The sequence below is a fragment of the Cebidichthys violaceus genome, unplaced genomic scaffold (assembly GCF_023349555.1).
Source record: "Cebidichthys violaceus isolate CVI_PGR_0920_01 unplaced genomic scaffold, fCebVio1.0.p SCAF_11, whole genome shotgun sequence".
In the NCBI taxonomy this organism is placed as follows: Eukaryota; Metazoa; Chordata; class Actinopteri; order Perciformes; family Stichaeidae; genus Cebidichthys; species Cebidichthys violaceus.
The window spans coordinates 8,141,948-8,160,972 of record NW_027176274.1 but is presented as its reverse complement, the minus strand read 5'-3'; the positions used below and the strand labels follow the sequence as shown (position 1 = coordinate 8,160,972).

The 19,025-nt window shown below is 41.3% G+C and overlaps 1 protein-coding gene across 1 annotated transcript; it reads left to right on the top strand.

Annotated features, from left to right (window-relative positions):
• Positions 1–247: 247 nt before the first annotated feature.
• On the top strand, positions 248–18,890 carry ptprna (protein tyrosine phosphatase receptor type Na). The gene is made up of 24 exons (XM_068702824.1): positions 248–742; positions 4,145–4,195; positions 8,085–8,195; positions 8,624–8,741; positions 8,954–9,101; positions 9,490–9,685; positions 9,879–10,031; positions 10,170–10,295; positions 10,596–10,630; positions 10,719–10,984; positions 11,254–11,340; positions 11,466–11,545; positions 11,658–11,722; positions 13,291–13,500; positions 13,974–14,240; positions 14,371–14,518; positions 14,646–14,719; positions 15,214–15,291; positions 15,489–15,608; positions 15,900–16,066; positions 16,759–16,812; positions 16,981–17,045; positions 17,514–17,587; positions 17,760–18,890. The coding sequence occupies exons 1-24, from the start codon at positions 667–669 to the stop codon at positions 17,829–17,831; spliced, it is 2,841 nt and encodes a 946-aa protein (XP_068558925.1). The 5' UTR covers positions 248–666; the 3' UTR covers positions 17,832–18,890.
• The last annotated feature ends 135 nt before the right edge of the window (positions 18,891–19,025 follow it).

Below are 19,025 nucleotides of genomic sequence, written 5' to 3'. Positions count from 1 at the left end.
TCATGAACGCTTTAGGGACAGACAAAATAAAAACGCATATTGTTTACACATCAACATAAACCTATCAACATGAGCTTAGGATATGACACTTGCATGTATGTCGGCCAACACGTGCTCACCTGTAAGCTGTTCGATGCATTCCCCACGTTTTATGCGCATGCACGTTTATGAATAATGAGCTCATGACGTCATGTTTGTAGGTGGAAGAGAACACTTTCACTCATTAAGGCCGTGATGACGTAGATGCAGGTTCATCCCTCGCATCTCAGAGAGCTCCCTGCTTCTTCTTCTTCTTCTTCTTCTTCTTCTTCTTCTTCTTCTTCTTCTTCTTCTTCTTCTTCTTCTTCTTCTTCTTCTTCTTCTTCTTCAGGTTGTAGCCTACGTTATTTCCGCAGTCGTGCGGCGGTGTGTCGATACTACGTTGCTAGTCCATATCCTCCTCCCCATCCTCACGCCCCGCCTTGTCGCTGTGGAATTAGTTGGGTTTTTTTCAGCTATTAATTTATGTTTTTCTGTCACCTGGGCTATCTGGGTGCAGTGTGAGCTGTCGACACTGGCTGCGAGTCGTTTGAAAAAAGATGGGGATTTAAAAGAGGGACCGAAGCAAAGGGGACTCCGCATCTTTCTCTCTGCATCTCCTCCGCTGTCGGGAGGCTTCAGAGGATCATGCAACACCTTAAGCCATGGCGAGCTCTGCTCCTTTTAACCGCGCTGTGCCAACCAGGACTCTCAGACAAATACGGTAAGACGGTCGTGGGGATGATACTGATGATGGCAAGGTCCTTATCAGAAATTCTACGGTCATATTCCTGTAATATTCCCAAAGGTGCATGATGTGTCTAAGTAGCTAATGACTTTATACGGTGATCTCATCCGTCTGTGGGATACTTTATCCTCTGTGGCATCACTATCGTGCCCCTGTAATATTCCAACAGAGACTGGATTCAGGGATATCTGTATTTACGAGTCATTCTTCCAAAAGGACCTGTACATGATTTACCATAGAGAGATGGGGCATGTGGGTAAATGTAGAGGCTGATAATGAGATTAGGCTGAGGCGGAGGAGATATGAAGAACTATGGGGAAGGAGAGAAAACCTGAGTCTAGTGAGAGTTATATTTATTTGAGAGAATTATGATTTTTGTCATGCCACCATCACTCCTCATGCTGTTATTAGCAATATGTTTTCATTTGTAGTCCTTTCTATCGAGAAGGGAGTAGGAAAGCCAACACATCCAGTTGTTGGGGATACACAGATTATGTCAAGAATAAGATACAGTGCATGAGTACAAATAAAAAAACAGACAGGAAATGTAAGTTTTAAACATGAAAGAAGAGATACAAAGTTATGGACCACAAAAAGTAATATGATACGACACACTCAAGACATAAAATATTGCTTTTAATCAGAGATATACTGTAGGTTGTATATTCAATTGACTAAAAAAGAAAGAAAGAAAACAATAATTGTTTCCTACATTTAAAAAATGTATCTACTGATGCCTGAACGTGTTTACCTCACATTTCACTCTCAGCATTAGAAAGGGCAGTGGCAGTAGCAATCTACGTTATTATTAACGATAATGGCAGCTGTTGTAATTTCAGCTTATTGATTATTGCAATTATTTCATTATTTTTCTTTTTGTAGATGGATGCATTAAACTGTCATAATTTGTTATTAATATGTTGATGCAACAAATTAATTGTTACACCCATTATACAGTACTTTCCCCAAAGATAGGTTTTAATGTATTTTATTCCCTAAGCTTTTTTTGCAACCAAACTTTTGAAGAAACATGTCTGTCTGACACATGTAGGTGGAGATTTGTGAAGTATGGAGTTTAATTCAATGAGTAATTCAGACTTTTCAGATTGAAAAAGACAATGATATTCTCTTCCTCAGGGTTTTTCCAACAAAAACAAGTGAGCATGATTTTGTACTAGCAGAAGGGTTGGCACTAACATATTCCCCTCCACCTTGTACTGTATATATAAAGCAATGTGAATTACATGAGGCATATTTTTATAATCATTTATTTTTTGAGTGCAATCACCCAAATGTGATGCATTAAACACCTTAGGAACAATTGATTAGAGTTCATTTTAAACATTTAAAGCAGCTCACTTTTATAGAAAGAGAACCATAATTAGACTTGCAATTTATCAAACCAGTTAGAAAAAAATTCATACACCATTGAGAAAACTGCTTTACTAAGATGGCATGAAAAGAAGCACTTAACAATGAACAATGGACGGCTCAACGGGAAGCCATTCTGCAAGTGCCTGAGATTTCAGCACCATGGAGAGAAACCAGTAACCACTGTTGCTTCCCTTTGTCCATTCATCCATTAATGCCTCTTTGCTTCCATCTCTGTTCTTTCACACATGCATCCATCCATCTGTTCACTTGATTAGCCATCCATCCATATGTCCGGCTGTCCTTTGTCACACGCAGTCACACGTCAGTGTTAGAGCTGACGTCTCGGCAGCCGGCCGTTTCCTTAAAGACGATGACCTGTTGCTGTAGGTCAGGTTTCTGCTAAAATTGCATTTGAGATTCATTTGAACCTTTGTGCTAATTTACCATGCTAGTGTGAACTTTTGACCATGTAAAATAAATACAATTGTTTTTAGAAAAGAAAAAGAAAAAAAAAAAAAAAATGTTGCTGCCTTATTCATCCTTGCATTGTTGAGTGCACAGGTAAATAAAATGAGATCCACAAATGGAAACACGTTTTAAATCCTAGAAAATAAACTATTAACAAACAGTTGAAGTATTTTTTACCATTTGTGTGTTTGTTTTAGCTCCATGTTGCTTTATTGGACCAACACTACCAGATGTTCCTCCCTGGACAACCAGTCAGTATTTGATGACTGAGATTGGCCTTTAGGCCTTTAGGCATAATGCATAATGTCCCCGGCAAAAACGGTACCAGCAACTCTATTGTTGTTTTCAAGAAGTCGTCAAATAGAGAAAGCTTTCGTCCAAATAATTCTACATGAAGTGAAATTAGGAATTCCAGAAAACTGCCCCATTTGTCATTGAAATATAGCCTCAGCTTTCAAAGTTAAACATTTTAAAGTAATAAAATAAGGCATCAAAGACATACAAGGTACTCACTTGCACTGCGTGTGCACAGTGTGTGTGTGTGTGTGTGTGTGTGTGTGTGTGTGTGTGTGTGTGTGTGTGTGTGTGTGTTTCTCTTCAAAGAAAGCAGAGGTGAGTCACTGAAACCGCTGTAGGTTCTGCGTCACTTCATTTAAAGGTTCAGGAAAAAGTTCTCAATTATTCCTATCCATTCGATTCACAACCATTCTGACAAACAGCTACCCACCTGCCTTTTTTTGCATTTAATTTGGGGATACTAATTATCTGTCATTTCCTCACATACTGTAAACACAGATTTCATACCATTTATGTCTCTTTTGTTCATGCAAACAGTGACAAAATATGATTTTTTCCTCTGGCAAGTAGGGGCAAAAAAGAGACATGATGTGTGTAGTGAAAGAGAAAGATAGACAAAACAATCCATGCATGTTCTGCTGTGTTCCTATCTGTCGTCAGCCTCCTGCTCCTTCCCACACTGCCATGCGGTCTTACCCTAAAATAAGTGGAACAACTAAAAATGCAAGGAAATTACCAAAAATACAAGCGACAACACTGTTCAATTACAAACCAGTTAACAAATCAGCACAACAGTGTTGCTCAAAAATAATCTTGTCCTCCTGACGAATCAGTATTTCACATCCACAAAACATTTTGTCTCCCGTCAGGCTTATCAAATGTAGAAACACTGACTGCCTGTCCAGCCTGTAATGCATTCTGATGATGTCTGTGCAGGAGCAAAAGAGTCCAACTGAAAATAAGAGGATTTTGTACTTCAAGGTTTTCAGAAGTTGCAGGTTTTATGCTAATAATGTCCTTATGTTATAATGTCCTTGTGCAATTATATAAAAGTCTTACAAAGGATAAGTCAAGTGCAGGTGGGATTTGAATATGAAAGACATGTGTGTTTTAGTAACCACATTTGAGGCTGATTATGATGAGTCAGGGTTAAGCTCACTTTGTTGTGTTTTCTAAATGTGAGGTAGAGCAGATTTTGACTTTGAGTACTTGTTAATCCCCTCTGTCTTTCTACCTCAGGTTGCCTGTTTGAGAGAAAACTGTGCACAAGGGATCAGTTCTGCTCAGATGGTGAGTAAAACACACACACATTTGTATAAACACACACACACACACACACACACAATCAAATATAATCTCTCTCTTGAACGTCTACTTTCTTAATCCTTTTTGTAACCCTTCAACATATTTAATTATTAACCCTGCAGCTGGACACATGCACACAAGCGCACACAAACACACACTCACAAACTCACACATGCACACACGCACACAAACACACTTTATGTGACTGGAAGCGCACCAACAAGTCAAGGCTTTTTCCTCTCTCAGCCCCATGTGTCCGTCTCTCACCGTCACCTGCCCCTCTCCCTTTCCTCATCTTTATCTAAGCCCCTCCCTGGCTCTACTGTCTCCATGGCAACACTGACATCACCGTGAGGTTGACACCCCCACAGTTGTTGTGGCAATACAGCAATGAGTCAGTGACGCACACTTACGCACTTCTCTGTGGAAATTGCACTTACGCACACAAGCAGCCATTGGACGGAATACAAAGTGGATCAGCGTACTTGCAGCTCAGGAGCAGACGCAGGGCTGTATTTATGCTCATCTGTGGGTCTGAGAGGAAAATAACGACTACTTAAAGGTTTCTAGTCCGAGCCTTTTGTCTCTCGGATTCTGTGTCTCTTTAAGAACACACAATTGAAAATTAGCTGCAATCAATCTGTCTGTTTGTTAGACGCCAAACAAATACTAATTGATTTATTTTAGTAGCTCGAGGGAGGAAAATATTTAAGTTCACAGAAAGTGTAACCATTACAGTGGCAATAGACAGTACAGGTCTCCCTACACTTAAGATGTACACAGTTACTGTGTTGAGTTTAGATGGAGAGGTTCAAGATGTGTTTGACTGCATGAGACAATAGGAGCAACAGCACCATCAATAGAAAACAAGTATTGTACTGCACAATGGTTTTATGATTTTGACATGTTTGACGTCCAAGGCGTCAAAGAGGAAAGATGAAATATTCTAATGCCAATGGAATGTTGATTAAATGTCTCAAAAAACATGCAACAATAGCTATTTCTGAACCCTCTCTCAGATAATACAGATACGCTACATTGAAACTATATGGCAGTGATTGATAATGTTTATTTTTGTTTATCTTTTCAAATGCAAATACAGCCGTAATTATATTACAGGTGTTTATCAGACTGCTTCACTATTCCAACTTTTTAGATGCAGGCTTGTTTTCTGACGAGTTGAATCGGAGTATCAATATTAATTGTGTCTCTCTGTGTTGAGTGAGACTGATCCGGTACATGAAGCAGCTAGCCTCTGCTAAAAAGGAAGAAGTATGCCTTCTAGCAGAGCTCAACAAATGAAAACACTAAATAATCAGCTAATCTTTGAATTGAACTAAACTAAATCATTTTAATTAGGAAAGTAATGTTTCATTTCCACTCAACACTATTGACAGAGGTGCCATCTATACTTTGCAGCGTCCTCTAAGGTTGAAATGAAAAGGCAGTGGTGCGTCCACACAATCGGCCTCTGAGGAATAATTTGTCTAAAATGGTTAATTAGAGTTAAAGTCCTTTTCTTTCTGCTTGCCTGCTGCGTGCCACTCATAATGAGAAAATGGATTGTGTCTTGGTGAGCTAGACGGAACGCACAGCATCTTGTTGTTGCTCTCAGCAGTTGTTTATTTGTGTCCGTGACAAGATGTGTGACTGGCCCCTATAGATGTTGGCTGTATGCCAAGCAGATAAGACTTCAGGTTGTTACTGTTGCACAGTTTCTAAACACTTAATAGAAGTAGTGGAATTTCATTTCTCCCGATGATATTCAGAGACGGAGGTGTTTGTTCTCACGATGATGCTGTTGCGAGCGTCTCTCCTGTCAGCCTGCTGAGTCTGTTAGAGTTTGAGGCCAGTGCTAAACAGCATAAGGTCAGACATTGTCACCGGAGTGGCGGTGTGCACAGGTGTAGCACCCTGACCTTGTCAAGCAGCAGCTCCGTGAGGTGTTGATTTGGTGGATACCAGGTTGATGTACAACACGCATCTGGACAGCCTACTGGGGAAGGTTTGGTGGGTCTTTTGTAATTGTTCATCAGATGGCTGGTGATGTCACACAAAAAAAAAGATCAATAAACCAATAAACCATCTAAAATACCATGTCCCTAGTTTGGTTGATTCAATTTTAAAATTATTTGGAGCATTTTGTTTAAATCATATCATTTGAGACAAACATTGCATTTCTGAAAACATATATCCGCTGTCCAACGCTGAACACTACAGTATGTTCCCTGCACAAAAGTGATATCTACAGAAATAACCCAAGCTCCAGAAATAGTCCCAATCCCATCAAGCCATGCAGTTTGCTGCCTTCCCTCCATTCATTCTCCATTTCGCCTCCTCACATTCCTCTTCTCTCTGTCATCAGTCAGTTCACCACCAGGGATAAGAGCTACTGTATGTCTACCCTTCCAGTGCATTTCCTTGCCAGGATACAATATCCTGTGTCACATCACATCATCAACATCAAATATTTGTGATTTGATTACAGGTTTCACTGACCGGGTTAGAAAACAGTGGGGGAAGGATGCACACATTAGTTCAATATTCTGTAGAATATTCTGGAAATACTTACACTAAAACAAGGCTGATACATTTACCTGATTGTCAACAACCAACGAGAAGGAGTTAACGCTGCAAAAAACATCACTCACTCGTCAATACACAGAGTGGCAAAAAGTAAGCTGTACTGTTTCCTATGCAATTTTGTGGCTATAAAAAAACGCATTAATCCTCACTAATCTGTTCCGAGTAATAATTTAGGCCTACTGTCTCACCGTGGCAGGTTGGCTCGAGTGAGATTTAGCCAGTGTGGTGTGGTGACTCATCAGTGCGCCACATAACACGTAGTCTGCTCTGCTTTGTCTTTATTCCCATCACATGGCACTCTGACTCTTTTTTTTTCAGAAATATCTTCATTTGCACTCACATAGATTTCAGAGTTAAAAAGCCGTCCCGGTGTGATATCGATAATGGTAGTTCTATATAAAGTAAGACATTTCAGATTCTCAGTATCTAACTCTAAGTTGTTTAACCATCTTTTCTATGTGATGCTGAAGCAGGACAGCGAGCGGAATAGGAATTTTCCAGTATGAATCGCCTGATGTCCTGTTTCCAGCTACTTTTCATTGTTATGTCCAAAAATTATAATAATTTATTTCGAAAGGATGCATCATCTAAGTCATAGACCTCAGAATGATGCATCAGCATGGCTGAAGAGTGGATGCAGGAATTTGTGTGGGTTGAACATAAACCTTTCTTCGTGTGCTGCAAATGATACAAATATTGATTCATTTATGATCAGGATATGACATTTCGCAGAAAATAATACTGAGCGAATGCTATCATTTGTTTCTGTTGCCATGAGGCTGGCTGCAGGTTAGAAACTATTTTTCTAAAGCACACTCACTGACAGTGGCAGAACCTCGTCAAAAGCAGTGACAGGCATTGTAAGTGTGTGGGCTGCACTTCAAAACTATGACTCACGGCTGTGGGCTAGTGTGGCGTGGGCTACATAAGATATACGTGTATTATTACAAAGTACTGCACTGTACCTCCAGGCCAGCGTCACGGAAAATGTGTGCAGTTAAAGATAAAAGTCTAAGAAAATACAAACGTCAACAACTGTGGGGCCTTGTTACATTTGCTGACATCGGCTGTATTTTCTGTAGGCCTTTTTCACAGCAGCCATTTTGATTTGTCAAAATAGGAAAAGATGTTATTCAAGGCTATTCAAATGCCTCAGATTATAGGCTACACATCACTTTAAAAAAAAATCTCAAAAGATAATATTGGCAAAAAAACAGTTAAAATGTTTACAGTGTGTGTGCGTGTGTGTGTGTGTGTGTGTGTGTGTGTGTGTGTCTGTTCATTCCAGATGGGCTGTTTGGTCAGTGCCGTACCTCTAAGCAGGACCTGGTCCAGTACCAAGTGTCAGTTCCTGTTCTTAAAAGAATGCAGGAAGTCCTCAAACAGCTCATGCTACAAGGTGAGATGATGCATGAAAATCATCACCAGCATTCCTTGACAGAGCTAAAACTGTTAGAGTGAAGACCCCATTGCTTTTAAGTAACTGTGAGGAAAGTCAAAGGTTTAGACAAAATAGCTGTGTTATGTCTCTTTTGTGTGTAAATCTAACCATTTTTTTCTATTTTTCTATCTGCTTGATTATACTTAGACCATTATACACAGCTGTGCTATGTTTTTAGCAGGTATAATCTTTATCATGTCTATCTTATTTTTGCGTTTTAGCGTGCTCGTACTAAACACAAAGTAGTACAGTACAAAATACATGCAGAAATCAATTTATTATACAAGCCCTTCAAAATAATTCCCTTTATTAATTGCTCTACGTGCATGTGTGTGTGTGTGTGTGTGTGTGTGTGTGTGTGTGTGTGTGTGTGTGTGTGTGCACAGGTCTTTCCTGGCAAGATGACATCACCCAGTATATTTTATCAAAGGAGCTGAAGAGAGTTCCCCATACCACCCACCCCTCTAAGCCAAACTCCTCTTCCTCCTCTTCTCATTCGTCTCAGTAAGTACTCTCCAGTTACAGTGATATACAGTGAGGAGTGTACATTTTACACAAAACAAATGAATCAAAGGACAGAGTCAGAGCCAATCATTTATTTCACCCTGTGTGGAGTCACCATTTATTTACCTCTGGACCGATTCTTTCATCCTTGCCTCCTCCCTAGCCCTGTGTATTTATCTGAATCATCTCTTTGTTTCTCTCTGTGTCGCCAGGTCCAAACAGAACACCCCGCACCACCATAGTTCTAAGTCAGGGTCCGCACCTCCTGGTGGCAACTATGTGGACTACATGATTGTCGAACCTCCTCAGTCCCCACTGCACATGCAGACAGCCTCGATGGACCCATACACATATCACCAGGTACATACACACATCATTACCATCCAAAAGCAGGAGTGTGTGTGTGTGTGTGTATGTGTGTGTGTGTGTGTGTGTGTGTGTGTGTGTGTGTGTGTGTGTGTGTGTGTGTGTGTCAAGCTACAAAACTAGTTCCAGGCATAAGTTTGCTTACAAAAGACAATGATTCACACATGAAATCCCAACTCATAGAGGCTGATATTTTATCACAATCTCGATTTACCTTAGAACATTACAATAGTGGTAAATACACTTTGGAAACCTGTATTAAGGATTAGTACAGTATTGTCAAAGAAAATGAAAATACATTTACACATAAGGAAAAGATCTAAATCGTAAACATCACACGCATGCACACAGTAGTAAATCAGTGTGCCTCTCCTGATTCCAGCATAGATATCAAGATGATGTGGAGAGATCACTCATTGGAGCAGGAGCTGGTTATGCCCGCCCTTCTTCAAGGTCCCAGGCCAATCAAAGAGAGCAAGACCGTGACAGGCAGCTGCTACAGGAAGCCTTGTCTCTGTACCTGGCGTCTGCTCAGCCTTCTTATCGCCACCGAGGGGCCGCCTCCATGCCTCGTGCAGGTAAACAGCATGTTCTGTTTTCCAAAAGAAGAAGCACACAAAAAAGATGTTCGGGAAAGATGAAAACATTAAACAAAATGTTTGTCTCGCCAAAAATCAAACTGTGAAAGATTTTTGGAAGATATTTATTGAACAGTTAAAAACATAACCAAGCAATTGTCCTAACCATCATAACCTATGATGATATGAGCAGGTCTGCCTTATTATGAGGACCTGGAACTGGAGATACCAGTGGACTATGTGGAAGACTACACCCTAGAGGAGAGGCTGGGTACTGCTGGCAGACAACCAACGCAGCAGAATAAAAAAGTTCCTCAGCAGATCAGCACTCTGTCTGGAAACAACGGTGAGAAAAAGGAACTTAATGTTGCTTCAACAGATTTAAGCAGTGGAAGTACTTTTACAGTGTGCACATACAAAACGTTCATCCAATTTTTAAATTGGTCAGCGGAAAGATAATGCTGACTTTGCTGTCTTGTGTTAGATGGCCTTCTCCAGAGGATGTCAGGAGTCCTGAAGAGGTACGGAGTTGACCCCAGAGAGCTCAGTCAAGAGCAGCTCTACAAGCTGGCCCTCATTCTGCAGCTGATGCAAGCCCAAGAAAAAACAGGTAGTCTTTCAGTCATTTTCAAATCAACAACTAAATAGAAACACCGTCGGCTTTTACGCATAAAATTGGAATATGAAGCTTCAATGTCAAGCTTTAAAATCTATATCTGTATATATGAAGGATTCAAAGATAAACCCAGTTAACATGACTATTACAGTATTAATTAAATATCCCAAGTAGATAAATAGAAGACCTTGATAGTTAACCCTTGAGTAAATGGGGAAAACAGATTATTCAGATATTGAATTTGATTTACTGTAGTATTTGATTAAAAACATCACTTTATCTGTCTTAACACAGATCCAATTGAGAAAGACCTCATCACACTCAAGGAGGTATGTCAGCATTTGTTATCAGCAGTGTTCACAAGAAGCAATCATACACCTTTTTTTCACTGATCGGTCTTCTATTACTCCCCCTTAGATGCAGCTATTAAAAACAGACAGTGTGTCCCATAAGCCGGAGAAGCCCGCCCCTGTTTCTGGTCCCCCGGAAGCCCCTCCTGCCGCCACCTCCGCCTCAGTCCCGGCTCCACCTCAAGCCAAGAGCGCCATCCTCCTCCCTTCTGCCTCCCAGCCTCCGCAGCCCGCCCCTGCTGAAGGTGGGCATGGCTTGAAGGACCAGGGGCCGCCACTGGTCGAGGGTATGGGAGCCAAGGAGGAGTATGGGTACATAGTCACCAACCAGAGGTCAGCACTCAAACAAATTCAACTTTCTGTTTACTACAAATAAACTGCTAAAACAAGAAGCATGCATCTTCCTGTGGAGCCAATCATTATTGTGAGGAAAGACCTACTTCACTCTGAGCGTGTAGAATATATGTCCTCATGCCGAAGGCTGTCATGAAGTGGCAATATGTGAAATCACTGATCATATTAATTGCCAGTAAAGAGCAGCAAATAGGACATTTATTAAACATGATGTTTACAAGGAGGATAATGATGTTTTTCATTTGTAGCCCCTTGAGTTTGTATGACGGAGTGAAGCTGTTGGAGCTACTGGCTGATAAGATACACCTGACAACCAGCAGCTTCATCAACATCAGGTAACACCTCCGTTATGTGTGTGGCAGTGTGTTAGAGAGTTGTAATTTATACTCTAAACAATAAGAATATTTTTCACAGCTCTGAAGCATCCAACATGTGTGTCCCTGTTGCTTTGTGTTGCCAGTGTGGTGGGCCCTGCGCTGACGTTCCGTATCCGCCAGAATGATCACAACATGACGGCTGCAGAGGTGGCTGCTAAAGCTGGTGAGGCTCAAAAACACAGACACACAAACATGTCCCATCAAGTGAGAAGTACGTTGTGCAGCTTTTTTCCTCAAATACCATTTCCCCAATTTATTTTTTTCCACTCAAACAGTAACCGAAAAGAACTTCCTGGAGTCTGAGACAGGCTTGAAGATCGTGCAGACCGGTGTGGGAGAGGTAATTGATACACACATACGCACAAACTCAATTAGTTGTCTGAGAAAAATGTTCCTTTGCAACCCCTCCTATCAGTAACATGTGGAGCAGTTGTCAAGGCAACAGAGATATAATGACTCATTTGTATTGCCTACCATTTACCATCTATTCATTTGTGGACCCAAGCTTGACAGACGATCAGACTTGTTAGTGTGAAATTCGACTCCCGACAGACTAGCAGCTCCTTCCTGAATCTTTTTGTATTTCTTGGATCTACCTCACGTTATGTGTGGCTGTCTTGCAGCAGTTACAGAGTGTTGTTGAGTGATTTAATTCAGGCCACATTACTGGTAATATGAAGCGATTGCTTGTGAAATGGTTCAGATGCACAGCCGGGTGTGTTAGTGTTGAGGAAGATCTGCAGTGCCAATCGTAACACGTGATGCACAGGACGAAGGACTGACTCGAGGTGTGTTTAGCAAGCATGGGGGATATATTTGGTATTGCTCCGTAACAATATCATCAAACTAATAAAAATGACTTCTATGAGCTCAAACTGTACTTTGACGCAGCACAGACAGAGGCAGTACATTCATCTCAGTTGTAGAATTCATTTTCCATCCACCACTACACTGTGTGTGGGTGTTTGTCTGTGTGCGTAAACCGCTGAACATGTGCCACCTGGAGCGCAAGTGGCCAGAACAAATCAGCGAGTCTGCACCTCATAACAACTGAACCATCATTTCACTTGTTGCCATGGTGCTTCATCTCTCCCAGACCCCCCCCCACTGTGGCTCCCAGATCCCAGGTGCTATGGCAACAGTCACAGGAGTCATCAACCTCATTATTCGCACACTAACACACACTGGAAGCCTTCGTCCAGGCCTCTGAATCAATGCTGGCATCTCAAACTTTATGTGCAATAGATTAATAACAAAATGACCATTTAGACTGAATTTCAGGAGAACACACACACACACACACACACACACACAGACAGACAGACAGAAAAGCACACATCAATTGAACTCAGGGCTGCAGATAATATTGTAATTGGCCAATAGATTAATAGAACATGTGTGTAAATTCATTCAAAAATGGCGTTTTCAATTAATTCAGTTAAAATGAAAGCATGATTTGAATACTGATTTACACCTACACTTTGAAATGAACCTGTTCAAATGCTGCTGTATTGGCAGCAGAGTGAAAACTGTATTGAAAGATAGAAAAGAAGATGAGGAAGGGGTGGAATGACACACTGCTGTCTTTTCAACAGATTCCTGGTTCATACTATCATGACTTCTCAGACCTCTGTCTTTAAAACTCAACATCAACCTCTCCCCGAGCCCACCTCGCTGTCATGTACAATTAAATAGAAGCAAATGTGTCGTTAGAATGAGATGAGTGACCTTTGGATTCCAGTGGTGAGTCCCAGAGGTAGCTTAGTTTGGGTTGACTACTCTCAAAAGGCAAGATGTGCACGTTAACAAATGAAAATAGCACTATGGTGAGATGATAATATGTTTTTCTTTTGTGTTACTTCCCCACTGCCCATCTCTTACTTACTCTTCATGATGTCTTTTTCCCAGAGGACAGATGCACGGGGTCTCCCCCAGGTAACCAGGGTTTCCCAGGGCTCCAGTGGTACAGTCATCACCCTTGTATCCATGGCAGTCGTAGGAGGTGTGTTGGTATTGGCCATGGCCGTAGCTTGTCTCAGGCACTACGCTCAGCAAGTGGCCAATGGCAAGCTTGGACTGGGGCCAGAGGGAGGAGCAGAAACACACTTTGACTACCAGGTAAGGCAGCATGAGGAGATTCAGGAATGAGTAAAGGCCATTTCATATAAGTTCCCAGTGGTTTTGTCTGTTTGTTTGTTTTTACCTTGGTGTTGACGTCTCCATGGTATAATGGATTGGAGTGTAAGAAACCACATTATGTATGCTCAAAAGGGCAATAAATGTGTGAATTTAAATTTGTTATTGAGAGCATATAGGTAATAATAAAGAAATAAATTGTTCAGGCAGATGAATGACTATAAGTAACACATATTATACATAGAATGTTAACGACATGCAATCGGTACAACATGCTGATATTAATGTTGAAACAATCAGTTGATTAATGCAATCACCAAAACATTTTTCATATATAGTATCTCACATCAATGTATTGTTCAATTAATCTGTATTAATAATAATCCATAGTTACAGCCCTGTTATCTTTCTATTACCTTTTTTTACCGTTCTCCCTCTCCTTACTTTTCACTCAGGAGCTCTGTCGGCAGCACATGGCGTCCAAATCCTCCCTGTGCCGCCAGGACTGTGTGGCCGGGGTGAGCAGCAGCATGGCGGGGTCTGCCATAGTCACAGGTGCTGGCGGTCGAAGGGGTACGGACACGTCCCGTGTCAGCAGCGTTTCCTCCCAGTTCAGCGACGGCCCCCAGCACAGCCCGTCCTCCACCCACAGCTCCACCCCGTCCTGGAGCGAAGAGCCAGCCCAGTCCAACATGGACATCTCTACTGGTCACATGATACTGGTGAGTTATTGAGTGGAGAGCCCACACTTCCTGCTGTAGCGAAGGAATCTCTTGCTCTGAAAATCATCCTTTTTCTCTTTTAGCAGATATTAACTGCCTACACTTTATGTGCATGTCATCTCTCTGCCAGGCTTATATGGAGGATCACCTGCGTAATAAGGACCGCCTTCAGAGGGAGTGGGAGGCTTTGTGCTCCTACCAGGCTGAACCCAGCTCAGTAGCTGTGGCGCAAGTCCCGAGCAACATGGACAAAAACAGACATGCTGAATCTCTCCCCTGTTAGTTCATCAGTGTGTCACTGTAATCATTTCTTTCTCTCTCTGTGACGGTGTCATGTTTATATCAGTCATATTTCCTAGTCATTCATGCAGTGACTCGTCCCTTGACAGCTGTTTTCTTTTTCAGATGATCACTCTCGGGTGAAGCTGAAGACTGAAGTAAATTCCAATAAACAAGACTACATCAACGCCAGCATCATTGTAAGAATTCTTCAAACAATCTAAAACGTTTTCAGTATGCGATGATTTCTATAATTTTCGGTTTTTGTTGGTTGGTGATTTATCCCCTCATACAATATGAGGATTTAAATAAACAGATTATCATCATGTCTGATGCATTATAAATACATTTGAGATATTGGTACATATTTGAACTAAGTATGTACTTTATACTGTATCGCTGATACATTTTCATTGTTGATGAGTTACTTTGTTACCGGAGAAAGAAAATCTTTGGACTGTGAATATTATATCTATCTAGATGTGTCTTACAGTTACATTATGTTTTCCTATCAGAATACGAACACTTAGACCCGATTCAAGTCTAATCCGTAAAATCAGAGAAAATCATTTATAACCACGTCACTGTATACAATTATAATGCTCTCTTGCTGTATCTCATAATATCTGTTTTGAGAATCCTCAGGAGAAAAATAAACTAGGAAGCTCTCTTTCTTCTCATTTTTTACCCACAGGTTGATCATGACCCTCGCCAGCCAGCTTATATCGCCACACAGGGACCGCTGGCTCATACTGTCGCTGATTTCTGGCAGGTCAGTGCACTCTTCGTTCTGTTCTTTTTCTGTCTTCCAATTTAGAGGATTTACTTGCTGTTTAGTGACAAATTAAAATGATGTGCCATTGGACCATTCAGTCCATCTGCAGGAAATTTGCCTTGTTACTCATACTTTTATTTAAATCAGATGTGTGTGTATACATCTGTGTTTGTGTGTGTCTCGCCAACCCACAGATGGTGTGGGAGAACGGCTGCACAGTGATAGTGATGATGACAGCTCTGGTGGAAGATGGAGAGAAACAGTGCGAGCGATACTGGCCTGATGAGGGCTCATCACTCTACCACATCTATGAGGTTCATTTCCTGTCGTAACTCACAACCTTTAATTTCACATTTAGCACAGTGTCTTTTTATAATGCTTGTATAGTAACAAACGTTCAGAGTAGCTTTAGAGTAGCTTCTCTGCATTCGACCTGTGGTTATAATAGTTTTGTTCAAAACAAATATGTTACTCCTAACACAAAGATCTTGTGTGTTGAAATGTTGCATCCATCATTTTGTTTGCCATCTTGTTCATACATCTCTTTTTTGTCTGCCTTCCCTCCCGCTCTTTCTTCCCCCCCTCTGTCTCTTTGTGTTTATCAGGTGAACCTGGTGTCAGAGCACATCTGGTGTAAAGACTTCCTGGTGCGCAGCTTCTACCTGAAGAACGTCCAGACGCAGGAGACCAGAACCTTGACGCAGTTTCACCTGCTGAGCTGGCCGGCTGACGGCATCCCCATCTCCACGCGACCGCTGCTGGACTTCCGCAGGTAAGAAACTATACAATTACACATACGCACACACACGGACCGTCCCAACATGTGCCCCTTGATTTCAACTGGATGGAGAAAACAGGTGGTCAGGATGCAGTTTGTGTAATGTTGTGGTGACTCACTGGTACCCTAACACATCAGCGGGGTTCAAATCCTCCTGATCGCCTTCATCACGTCCATCTTTTCATCATTCTGCATGGCGGGTTCTACATTCCATACCCTATCCATCCACCTTAGCTCTCTCTCTCTCCCTCTCTCCCAGTGTGCAGGTTGATAGGTTTGTATTTTAACATCTCCCAGTGTCATTTTTGTGGTTTGCAGCTAGTACTCTGGCTCCAGTTGCATAGTCACAAAAATGAGCATTGGCAGGTGTGACTGGCTACTGCAAGAGGGACAGTGAATCTGTGGCTTCCTCTTCACCTATTCTTTCCAGTTTTATCATCACAGTTGTCCAAAACCTCATGCACTTCCTACTTGTTCCCATCCTGACATCCTCTACCTCATTCCTGATCTTACTGTTTAAGCATTTATTCATGTCTTGATTACCTATTGAAGTAATTTATGTGTATTCATTGAATATGGGAACAGGGTTAGTTGCAATTACAAAGTCTATAATAACTAATTTATAATAAAGCCTTATTTTTCTGTTCTCCTTTCCTTCTCTGCTGTCTCTTGTTCCTGCTTTTCAGGAAGGTGAATAAATGTTACAGAGGTCGTTCCTGCCCGATCATCGTTCACTGCGGGTAAAAAAAAATAAAAAAAAATCGAATGATTTCTGTGAAACATGAGAATTGGTAGAATCATACAATATGACCAATATGATTCTGTGTTTGGAAAGCGGACTGAGGTAAAACACTTTTGGAGAATTACATGTGGATTGACAATTTCCTTCATACCTGTCACTCTCACAGTGATGGCACTAGCCGGACTGGAGCGTACATTCTCATCGACATGGTGCTGAACCGCATGGCCAAGGGTGAGTGACTCACTCACACACACACACACACACACACACGTACAGTATATAGGGTATAATTCAGTGCCTGAATAATTTTGAAAAGACAAGGTCAACATTTGGTGAGAGAGTGGATTTATGCTGAGGTTTGCTCATAGCAGCTCAGTGTGTCGGCCTACGCAGATGTGTTACCTTTTGTAGACAGCAGAAGGGGCTGTAGTCACAATGAAGTAAAATAATTCTGCTTATATGACATTTTAATTATTATTCCCCATTAAGGTTTGGATGTATCCATAAAGTGAGGCTTAATAGAGCAAGTTAGCTGGATTTTCTTTCTATAATCTTCACACTGAAGGTTGTTTTTTACCGTGTCAAGCTAACATCAGTTGGATAGCATCACAATTGTTTTCTTAGTTGTTGGGATTCTTATCTTCTGTAGCACCAAAGAGTGAAAAACTGTGGTAGTGATGATTTTACTGTTCCTGTTAGGAGTGAAAGAGATTGACATCGCAGCCTCACTGGAGCACATCAGAGACCAGAGACCTGGCATAGTCCGCACCAAGGTACCATGAGTCTGTCTGTGTTTGCACAATTTCAGCACTTTCAAGGTGGACGTCCGTCCATCATAATCCAGTTGTCTCCGTCTGTGCGATCTCTAACCATCCCTTCTCGCACCTTCCACTCCTCTCCATTCCCATCTTGTTATTTCTGTTCCCGACTTCTCGTCCTGATCAGGACCAGTTTGAGTTTGCGCTGACAGCAGTAGCCGAGGAGGTGAACGCCATCTTGAAAGCCTTGCCACAGTGAGCTGAGGACGCGACGGGGACATCCACAGGCACACAGATAGAATTACTCATGAGCACACACTCGTACGATCTCGTCATGTATGTCTGGCCATTCCTGTAAATAAGAATTTGCTCAACCACACTCAAAGCAGTTACTGCTCTTGTTTTCAGCATGCAGTATTTTACCATCTACACATTCTCTGGGTTTATAAAACTTTTTGGAACTTAGTTAAATTATTTTTGGCAGGATGTAAATATGGACAGAAGATCAAATCATTTTACCAATATGGTGCAAATTTGATCTTTTCTCTCTGACGTTTCTACCTAATTAGACAACAATGAGGCCAAAGGGTGATCTACTGTGCCCTTTAACTTTCCCCTGAGCTCTTCTGTTTGTGGTCGTAATGATAAAGTATAACACTGTTTACCTATCGACTTCCATTTGATTCCATCTTTGCTTCATTTTCCCTTTTACTGGACATGATGACATGATTACCTACGCCATCAACAGATGATTTACCACCAACACAGAGGGTTCGTTTGGTTGTTCTGTTGAACATTACAAGTTTCCTTTGGTATATTGTTAAAATGACATTACATCCTTTCACAAACGTGTCAAATTTGTACGGCCTCCATCTGGCTGATACACAATAAGGTTTCAATTCATTGTAACTCTCTGAGTGTGTTGTAACTGTATGCTTCCGTCTAGTGTGCGTTGATTTCCAGCAGGTTTTTATTTGTGAGGCTCGTCTCGTCTGCCATGACAACATGATGGTTTGCTTTAAGCCCTGGTCCTTTTGTAACGGATGCTGTACGTTGACCACCAAGTACACCTTGCCTTGTCTCTCTCGTTCTGCGCACAAAGTACCTTTGTTTGGGTTCTTTTATTGTCTTACTCAGTGTAAAACCTTGTGATTAATGTAAATAATTCCTCCTGATGATTGTGTTTATTTCATGTAGCAGACAGATAATATCAGAAAATATCTATAAAAATGTATTTTTGACTTGACTTGAATAAATTTGTGACGTGATGCAGCAAAAAAAACAACTAAAAACAAGCCTGAAGCTCATTTTCAAAACCCCTGATGTTTAGTGTGTGTTTTTTTGTTTAATAAATCGAGCTTTAGGTACATGAGACAAGTTAGTCTGTCTCATGTGTTTTAAGCTGTTTACATGTATTATTCAAAATGTATCAAAAGTGCAAGCAATAGTTGGA